This window comes from Poecilia reticulata, linkage group LG3 (assembly GCF_000633615.1).
Source record: "Poecilia reticulata strain Guanapo linkage group LG3, Guppy_female_1.0+MT, whole genome shotgun sequence".
Classification (NCBI taxonomy): domain Eukaryota; kingdom Metazoa; phylum Chordata; class Actinopteri; order Cyprinodontiformes; family Poeciliidae; genus Poecilia; species Poecilia reticulata.
The window spans coordinates 6,046,041-6,056,717 of record NC_024333.1 but is presented as its reverse complement, the minus strand read 5'-3'; the positions used below and the strand labels follow the sequence as shown (position 1 = coordinate 6,056,717).

General features: G+C 39.7%; 1 protein-coding gene across 1 annotated transcript; it reads left to right on the top strand.

Annotated features, from left to right (window-relative positions):
* The first annotated feature begins 8,495 nt into the window (after positions 1 to 8,495).
* Positions 8,496 to 10,677, top strand: LOC103462178 (small EDRK-rich factor 2-like). Its single transcript, XM_008404800.2, has 3 exons — positions 8,496 to 8,641; positions 9,374 to 9,482; positions 10,240 to 10,677. The coding sequence occupies exons 1-3, from the start codon at positions 8,635 to 8,637 to the stop codon at positions 10,310 to 10,312; spliced, it is 189 nt and encodes a 62-aa protein (XP_008403022.1). The 5' UTR covers positions 8,496 to 8,634; the 3' UTR covers positions 10,313 to 10,677.

Here is a 10,677-nt window from a genome sequence, read left to right as displayed (position 1 = left end):
CCAAAAACATGACTGTCAGGTTAATTGGCCTCTCCAGATTGCCCCTAGGTGTGAGTGTGTGTGCATGGTTGTGTGTCTCTGTGTTGCCCTGCGACAGACTGGTGACCTGTCCAGGGTGTACCCCGCCTCTCGCCCAAAACGTTGCCAAATCGGTTGCCAAAAGAGTAAACTTGACGAATGGGTAAAAATATTATTGGCTGGAGATTCTTGGCTCTACATTCGTAACCATAAAGAAATTTGCAAGCTGTCTAGAAAAACACAATGAGTAAATCTGGGGTCGATGAGACAGACGCAGAGTTGTATGGAAAGATGTTTCCTGGACGTGATGCGGGTCTGACTGTAGAATCTGGATTCTGTAGCTCTGATATGAACCAAAGTAATAACAGGAGAAGGTCTCAGCTTACAATCCAAAGCTGACATCAGAGTCTAAACAAATAATTCAGAACAACAGAGCTGATCCTCAGGGATCAAACTGCTTAGGTCACATTAAAGAAACAGCGAATTGGAGTCGTAAAATTCACTCGCACCTGCTTTGACTTTCTAAAATCAATAACCCGGTGTTGTTTTCACTGAGTTCCACCCAGCCGTATGTCAGTGAAATTCAGCCCACCCGAATCTCCACCCTCGCCGGACGGCCTGTTCTGCAATCGACCGGGTAAAACATCTGCACTCCTAGAGGAGTGATCTCAGCTCTCACATGTCTTCTTTTGGCCCGGCGACTGTTTCTTCACAGGCGTGCCAGTGAGGGGTTCAAGTAAAGGCTGAAATCATGGATTCTTTACAACAACAAAAAAAAGATCCCGTAATGTAATGACTCTACCGGGCCTTTGACTGGGACAGCATGGTTTGGCAAGAAGGAAAAGAAGTGAGTTTTTTCCAAGTGGTTCTAGTTAAAATCAAAGCTGAAATATCTGAAACAATTGGAGTTTTATGGTGTTGGACTTGTTAGAGGACGTAAAATTATTAAATGTTTTTATATAATAATATGTTTTTAATATAATAAATATTGGGTTTTACTGCACCAGAAAAGGAACTCTCATTGAGTCTCTCAGAGGGACAGTAATTTAAAGCAGATTGCCAAATAGATTAAGAAATGACTCAGCAAAGACTAAATGAGATCTTCTTTGGCTTTCTCCATACAATGAAATCCTTAAGAAAATCCTTAAAGTGAACTAAAGAGGTTCTGGGCCTTTGACTGGGACCTAAAGAGATTCATCTTAAAGTGAACCTTAAGAACTCAGAAAAATTTTCACATTTGCAGACAACAACATTCTGGAGTGGCCCAGTCAAAGGCCAGACCTCAGTCCAATAAAGAATTTGTGGCAGGACTTGAAAAAGGTTGTTCACAGTTGACCTTTGAGCCAAAGGAGCGTCCACAAAATACTGATCTAAAGGGGGGAATCGCCTATATTTTGTTTCACATTTTTAATTAATTGTCTTTATTTTCACTAAACTCTGTCTTCACTTCAACACTTAAAGGTTTTTTGTTCTGTTTTTCTTGTCAAAAAAACAAATTTTGTAAATACACATGTGTATGACAGGGGGAAAAAAATGGCATGTTTACCAAAATGACTGCAGGAACATTCATGTGTCATGTTTCATGACACGAGTCCGTGAACATTCACGGACTCGTGTCAAAATTAGCTTCGAATTATCAGAGCACAAGACCGGATGAGCTCGCCCCATCGGTCGCTGACGACAGCAGGCGGGACTCTGGCGCTGTGATGGATGATGCCGGTGAAATGAGACTGAGAGAAATGTTGCACACGTTCAGTTTGTCACGTTAGCATCTACCGTCTCACTTCAGCGCTTCCAAGTCTTCATGATCGGCGTCGACGACGGTGCAGCCACTGTAAAGCGACTCAAATGTTGGAGAAAACATTCCTTCACTTTACCGATGGCCTCTCTGCCAGCTCATGAATCATCCGTCATGTGTCGAGACGACATGTCGGAACATTCATCTTTCCAAAATAGCTCAAGTTCGATCAGACTGGATGGAGAGTTTCTGTTAACATCCATTGTTAAGCCCCGCTGCAGGGTCTCTGTCGGTTTCACCAACACAAGTTAAAGATATTTTAAGACCTTTTTTAATACCATCATGAATGAAATTTAAGACCTGTATCAAAACAGGAATGTGCAAAAGAAAACTGAATATTTTATTTAGTTGTAGAGCCACGTTTTTTTGCACAGAGTGCACTGGTAGGCAGCATAACCAGGTAACTTACATTTACCAATGATAGACGCAAAAAGGTTAGCTAGCTAGCAAGGGTGCATTAACAGCTAGTTGGTGGTAGCCTCAACAGCCTGGAGTCACAGAATGTAATAAAGATGTCTGGGGGCGTCTCAGTCTTTTGCCTGACAGAGAAGTCTCATGAACAAAATAAAATACATAAAATGTAGAAGATTGTCCAGCCATAAAAAAAAATGTAAAACCTGTTTTGATGTATTTAAGGTCAACTTACATACATTCAACTTTCAGAAATAATGGCCAAAGTCATTATTTGCCAAAAGGGATTAAAAAAAATTTAAAAAATCACTTTTGACAAAAAAAAAATTGTCATTATTTTAGGAATGTGTTGATAATTTCTAATGAATTTAAGACATTCTAAGGACTTATTTTTAAGACATTTTAAGGACTTGCAAACACCCTACACACTGATTTAGATCTGGACTTTGACTGGGCCATCCTAACACAAGAATAGGATTTAAACTAAACCATTCCACTGTAGCTCTGGTTGTACGCTTACTGCCGGGTGGAAGCCGTTGGGTCGTATTGGATTAGTTTAACCAAACATTGGGTCAAAAATCATAACTCCAAGAGTTGGGTCAACAATATGCCAGAACTCTACAGCTTGACTAATTCTGTTAGGTCACGGGTTGGGTAGATTTAATCAAATATTGGATCCAAATTTTACCCAATTGGTTGGGCCAAGCCTTAGCAGAAGCCATGCCCCTCTTCACAAACCTTCACTTTCAACAAGACTGTGATCTTCAGCTATCACTGGACTTCTCCTCTACTTTAGGGTCCTTCTTGTAGTAATTACAGTAATTACCAGAAATCTGGGAACAGCCAAATATTTACACAACCATTTTACAACTGAAGCTAAACTGATTTGGCAAGAAGGCCAAAACAACATGTTGGAAGTGTTGACACACGCGCACGCACACACACACAAAAACCCAACTCAGTTAAGTATAGCCGAATATTTCAGGAAAAACACAGCGCCGTCTGAACCTTCTGCAGACATGGCCGACAGCAAGAACAGCCATCACGAACACAGCCTCTGTAGAAGCCAAAAAAAAAAATAATAGAAAATGCAGTAAACATTGTGAAAATTACCAGGTGGTGATAATTCCGCTGGCGGACGAAAATAGCTTGCTTTAAGCAGGATGTTGTCACAGAAAGCAGCTGTGGGGGGAAAACAAGTCATGGGCAGACGTCCTGCGGTGCCCTGTGTCGCCACCAGCCCAATAAAGTGACCGCAGTTGTTTGACATGCTGCTCTAACAGGCTGCTGCAGCTGACACGCTTCAGCACGCAACAAGCCGTGGCTGTTTTGTCAGAAAAACCTCGCAGTTTGCAGGCGTTAGCTGCAACCTTTCAAGGCTCCAGCAGCTTTCATGGAGCCGTGTTTTTTTTTTTTTTTAAACAACCTCCATTCCAGATTGTAGGAGTGAAATGTCAACCATGTGCCGAGAGCAGGAAAACAACCAGGCAATTTGGGATGTTGTGTAGCCACGCAGCCGAGGCGGCTCTGAGGGATGGAAAGTAGATTTGGGAGAGTTTGACGACTTTTGGCTTTTCACAGCTCCAGCGAGAAGCTGAGAGATACAAAATCTCTTGCTAAGTTTCCTGGAATTTAGCAAATAGAAAATGTTTTGGTGATAGTAACTGACCTAAAACAAGAAAAGTTTAGTCTATTTATCCTTAGATTAGAAGTGGGGGTGGATCGATTCAAAATATCAAGTATCGGGATCGGATTGATATCACTTTGGGAAAATTGATACTTTTGAGGAACTACAATATAAAATAAATGGAAACTTCAAGAGGGATTCTGAAGCTAATCTACCTCAGCAAAAATGTTATTTTGATTTTCTCTCAAATTATATACTTTTTGCACTTTGTCTTAGGAAAAAATGCACACAAATTATTTTTGTTCTTTTTTTTCTGTTTATAATGTTAATGTGTTATTGTTTTATTTTGTGGACACCTTTAAACTTTGTCTAAATTCAAAATAGTTTTGAATTGATCAAAAATAATTCAAAGGAAAAACAACAGAAAAAAGCAGAAGGTCAGAATTGTGATGATATATCGAACTTAAACAATAAAAAAGTATCAGAATCTGTATTTATATCGATCTTTATCTGGAATCGGATCGATACAAAAACAAAAGTATCGCACCTCTACTTCCGACTGAAAAAAAAATTGCATATCTTTCTTGCCTTTATACAAGAAAAAGTCTGGTAAATCTGGTTATTCCACTAAAGCCTTCACTGCCTGCAGTTTTTGTGTCTCATGCTGCAGAAGATATTTTGACAACAGTGCACGAGCACCATAAATCAGCACAAATCTGTTGAATTGTTAAAAAATTAGGCTCTATAAGACCTTGATCAACGACCGGCTGTCGTGAGGACGGTATGGACTGTTTGAAAAAGACTGACCTCGAAACGTCGAAAATAAAACGTAAAAGAAAACAAAGATAATTTGGGACTTTTAGCCCAAAAGCCATCAGGGATACACAGAGCTGCTCACCAGAGCAGGCTTTCAGCATATAATTACGTTCTGAGAAGACGGCGTTTTTCACTCAAATAGCCCGTTGGCAACACCGCTGCAGCAGCAGTTTGATTACTCATTGTGTTCACACAGCAATTACGTCCTTAAAATACAGTATTCACCTTTCAAAAGGGAACCCAACCCGTCATTCTCTCTCCTTCTACAGATAACTTCCACCTCTGAAGCTACATTTTAAGGCTTCAATTTTGCCTGAGCGACTGTATAGACATGTGGAGTGGATTTCAGTCAGTCTCTCCTCCATCTATCGCTTAGATTGATAGATTTACACACTTACACACGCACACGCACACGCACACACACATCTAAAAAAAAAAGTGTAAAATTAAAAATTTGTTGTCACTTGTTCCAGAAAGTGAAACTCGTACAGTATGTTATATAGACTGACTAGACAGAGTGAAATATTTTAAGAATTTATTATTATTATTTTATGACTATGGCTTACAGATACTAAAAAATCTAAAATTCAACATCTCTTAAATTTAGAATGCCTCGAAAAAGACATCCTACATACGGAGGGTACAGCTAAAGAAGCTGGTTGTTCACAGAGGAGTACCGTATCGAAGCATAATCAAGGAAAGTTGAGTGGAAGGAAAAAGTGTGTTTGGAGAAGGCGCCCCAAAATATCAACATTTTCACAATATGGTAATTTTTCTGATTCCAGATCTTTAGTACTTGCCAAAGATTTTACGACCCATCAACTTTTTAACCCATACGAGGGAAGCCACAGTTGAAAGAGAGCAGTAAGAAGCCATGTTGGAAGTTTGCCATAAAGCTGTATAAGAGAAACAGTAAGAATGTGAGAGATTCAGTTCTCTGCTCAGATGAGACCAAAATTCAAGTTTTTGGGCTTGCATAGGACTGCACTAAATACAGGGCAATCGTGGTAGAATACAGTGAGAGACTGAAATAGAAGTAGATTCAGCTTTATGCTGGATGTAAACATACAGAGCTTAACATAGATCCTGGGCAAGACTTGACAATTAAATCAGACTGAGCTTCCAAAGAGGAAAGAGTGGAGAAAGCCTTGTAAAGCTTACCAAAAGGAAAAAGACCTGCAACTGCAATGGCAGCAAAAAGTGGTTCTACAAATGAACTATTCAGGAGGGTGAATTAAAACAAATGCAAAGAACATTGTTTACAAATATCTTTTTGAATACATTTGGAACTATACATTGATTTCCTTTCTTCTTCACAAGTACGCACTGCTTCGTGTTCGTCTGTCACCTAAAATCCCAATGAAATACAACGAGGTTCATGACTGTGACATGGCAATATGTGAGAAAGTTCAAGGTGTATGAATACTTCAGCAAGAATCTGCAAACTATGAAGATGCAAATTCACAAAGTGTTTCATTCGTAGCTTCAGTGGTTTATTACAATATTGACTCAGTCTGACAGTTTAGGAGCCAGACGGCAAATAATAACACAATACCAAGAGTGGTAAGAAACATCCTGTTGTCTTCCTGTTACAGAGATCCCATTTTCTCTTGAATCCTGAGGACCAACATGGAAACATTCTGCTTCCTACCAGATGGGTTCAGATAACTGCTATTTGTGTTTATGAAAATACAAATAGCGTTAACATTTGTTCATGCTATTTGTAAACCAGTTATTTGTAAAATGACTCAGAAGTTCATTTAAAATACAGACGCTCCGGTGCGTTTATTCCCTTATTTTCTAAATGTATTTGAGTAAAGTGCGCCACCTGGTGGCCGTTTAATATATATATATATATTTACACTCCACAGAATGTGGGCTGAATACGTGATGCATAACCAATTTTATTTTGAAATTTCTACTCATTGCTGTGCAACCAAGACTGTTTTCGAAATGGGTTGGCTAAACACCACAGTCTGGTTCTAAGCTGGACTGGATGCTTACTGTGGACATTTTCCATGAACCATGGACTGATGCTGGACTCTTTCACGTGTTGAACTTTGTTTATTCTGTCGTGTAGTTAAGTTCATAATTTTGTAGAAATCAGTTATCCCTTAGAAGTTTTCTCCCCCACCAAAACAGCCAAATTTGGCTTATCATGAATGATTTGTAAAGGCACAAAAAGGGAAGATCATCCAATGAGGTGAATACTTTTCATAGGACGGTACTGCCTGACACTTTCCAGGACCATTTGTGACCCAGTCGCTACATCTACAGGAAGCATGGTGTAATTACAAGGGCTACTTGTGTATTTATTTGATTACTTCTGTGTGATAGTGAGTGGATCGCTATTCTTTTAGCAGGAAAGTAAAAAATAAATAAATAAATAAATAAATAAATAAATAAATAAATAAATAATAAAGGACTCAAAGGGTTAGGTTACCTTTTGTGAGCGATTTTATGTTTTTTTTAATAGTTAGAAGTTGACGTCATTACATCATAACACTAAATAATGAAATACCTACTGTTGGGAATGGAAATCCCGATCGATGAATCAGAATTTGTATTGACACACGGAGCATAAAATCAACCAAGAAAAGCATTCCGAATTTACTTATTTTATTCACTTTCAGCGCTGAAAGGAGACGCTTTAACCATTACATCCGAGAAGACTTTCTAAAAAAAAAAAGTCTGTGCAGCGTCTGAGGAGAAAGAGGAGGTGAGCTGATTATATGGACTGAAGACACTCCCTGAAATCACACCATGTCTCTGTGGCCTGAGAAAACGTTTCTTTTTCGTGAGAAATGAACCTTGGTGTCTAACAGAATCAAACATGTAACTCTTTACTATGGGCGTGTGACTCTTTCTCGACCTTGGTAAAGCGTCTCAACACTACGTTTCAGTTTGTTACTTAAAACTAGAAAATATCTTCTGCTTTCCCCTCTACTTGGTACGTGCATTTCCGTCAGACACAACAACAAACAGGGCCCTTGGAAAAACCTGTGGATGTGTCAAAGGGAGCACATCCACAGGAGGGAGCACATCAGCCGGGAGGCGAATCGGGTAGAAATATAGGAGTGGGAGGAGTTTTCTGTGGAGAACCCTGACTACTTTCAAAAAGGAAAATGAAATGTAGTTCTATCTCATTAATTCATTAATGTTGGCAGGAAAGATCTTTTGTAGCGGTCTGTATTACAGCAAACTTGAAGAAGCCTCTGACTGATATTATGTTTTCTCAAGATGGTTTCATGAAGAGGATGGTCAGTTGCCCATTTTCTTAATTTTATAAAGAATCCTCCATCATTTTTGTCTTCTCTTTCCTGATTGGCCCAGTGTTGTTGTCTTGTCTCAGTTATGTTAGAGAATCATCACATAATAAGACACACATTCCTTCATCTCTGTCTTAATAAAAGATGATTGAAAGTGACTTTCTAATCAAGTCATCATCATGTCCTAACCTTTTCCACAATCTGTTACAACCAGTAGATCAGCAGGTGGAGCAGGTCTTTAATTGTTGGTCAACTCAAGTCATGTGACATGAGTTGACGGAGAAATAAGGAGGATGGGTTCATTCTGGTCCGCATTAAAGATGGTAATGTCTTATAAAATGAATGGGTAAGGTAAGAATATGACAGGAGTTGACGGACACTGGATGGTGTGTCCGTCCAGTGTGTTGTTTCAACCATATTGTTGAAACAACAATATGGTTGTTTCAATTCCCACCACCCTCAGCGCACCGATTACCTCACCGGATGACAAATGATGCGCACCCACACGATTACAGACTTGGCGCATGCGCAGCGGTCGTGTTTTGTATGGAACGTTCTGGCGTCTGTGTGACAGTTAGCAGCCACAGTGAGGCGCAACCACAGGCGGAGGAAGCCAGTGGACGACGACAAGGGAGCTAGCGGCCCTTTGGCTGAGCTTATCTGGATTTTGGGCGAAAGACACATAGGGTGCTAAAATGACCAGTGAGTATCGACAAATAATTCCACTTTTAGGCAAATTTCTGGACTGCATGTGGTCTCTGTTTGGCTACTGATCGACCTTGGTTCCGTCTATTTCAGAAAATAGACGTACCCGAATCAGTGTATCTGACGTTCTGTCATGATATTTGTTTGAACGTTTTTATTTATATTTAAAGCCAATGCAGTGCTGTCTATGATTAGTTTGCTTGAAGCGAGTCTTGATTTAAAGTGTGTTCCACCTGACCGTGTGTTACATAAGAGGCGTCTTTCATTGTCTGTGGGTCAGTGGAATGTCTGTTCCGGTTGTTAGCCCGAGTCCTAGCTTACAGCACGAACGGGTTTCGTTTAATGTTTTCTCGCTTCATTAGAAGCAAGTGGCGTGAATAGCGAACAGGACGTCAGCAATGTGGGCAGAGGTGATCTTGAAACTGCTCTAGAGTGGTTCTAGCATTGTTACCCTTCGTTAATAACCCCGCTGGTTGCGACAAAGCGCTGGTGGATGCATTTCTTCCTTAGGCGCTGTTCTTTGGCTGCTGCTCCGCAGCGCCGCTCTGCCACGTCGGCTGCTTTAACTTGGAAGTCCCATTACATATTTTATCCTATTTCCAATGCTATTCAAACATATTATTAAAGAGTTTTAGAACACTATGTATTTTTTTCCCTTAGCGTTTTAAAGGACCGTACACCCTGAGGTGAGTGTTACTGATGTGCCGCTGCTTTTTGTCCGACCCGCAGGAGGCAACCAGCGCGAGCTTGCACGCCAGAAGGCTGCCAAGAAGCAGACCGAGCAGAGCAAAGGCAAGCGGAACGAGGACGGGCTTTCCGCTGCTGCCAGGAAACAACGGTGAGCACCGGGAGCAACAAGCTTCGGGACTTTATGTGTCGCAAAATGAGTGTAGGTTTTATATTTACTTTAGTTATGTCCTAAATTTGGAAGTCAGTTGCTGCTTTTGTACTTTTTTTTTTTTTCGAAATTAATTTATTGTTGTAGCTTTCTAAGAAACGCCATCACAACCATCTGTTTCCGTAGATTCGTCCACGCTGTCAATGTTTTGGTGTTAAAATCAAACGTACCGAATAAAATAACAATTGAATCTACAAAATACGGAGAATTATTGTCTTTGTTTTTGCCGGGAATTTCAGTATTTTGATGTTAGAAATGCACTTTGTTTTGTATGTTATCGTTCTGGATAAAGATTTTGGGTATAATGGCACGTTGAAAAATCATTGTTAGATGGATAGATATAAACTATTTCAGGTCCAACTAATTGAACAAAATAAACAACCAATTTTTTAATCTTACCTTTATTTAATCAGATATATACTTTTGTAACAGAATGTGCTGCATACTCTTACAGACGTTTTGTTTTTCTTCTGTTTTGTATTTGACTTGCCAGTTACTTTCTTTAAATGGGATTATTTTTAGTTTTGATTTCCTGAAATCCAGACATTTGCCTTAAACTTAACTCTGACTTGTATGTTTAATAAATTCTGGCTTTGAAAGCAGAGATTCAAACAATTGGTAAAAGTCTTATTTGATTCATGTATCGCAGTTCTCTTAATAACCTCAACTAATTGGAGATGGTTTTTTTCTGTCGTAGGGATGCAGAAATTATGCAACAGAAGCAGAAAAAAGCAAACGAAGCAGGGAAAGCAAGCTCGAAGTCCAAGTGAAAAATGACACGGAAGAAGAATTAAACTCACTGTTTTTGAGAACATCACTCGTTCAGCATTCTTTCCTGATATTTATAAGAATGGATCTGTCAGTTTTGTCTAGACTTGAGAATCCAGGATCCACCAAATCTACCTGTGGCAAAAACGATTGCTTGTCGGAGTTACTTTCCATGGTTAAATTAAACAAACGTATGGGTTAAGCCTTACCCCCCGAAGCGGTGCTGCGTGCAGAGCACCATCAGCGGCGTAAGCAGGATGAAGTGGAGCAACTCTTGATGTAAAAGCATCTGTGTAACAGTTGTGTATTTTTGTACAAAAAAAAGTGTCCCTTTCTGATTTCAAATAAAGTGTATCTTTTTAGTTCA

What these genes read in the sequence shown, in the direction of transcription:
- LOC103462178 (XM_008404800.2), top strand. An exon ending in GCTGCTGCCAGGAAACAACG is followed by an intron (nt 9,483 to 10,239) that starts GTGAGCACCGGG and finishes TTTCTGTCGTAG; the next exon opens with GGATGCAGAAATTATGCAAC.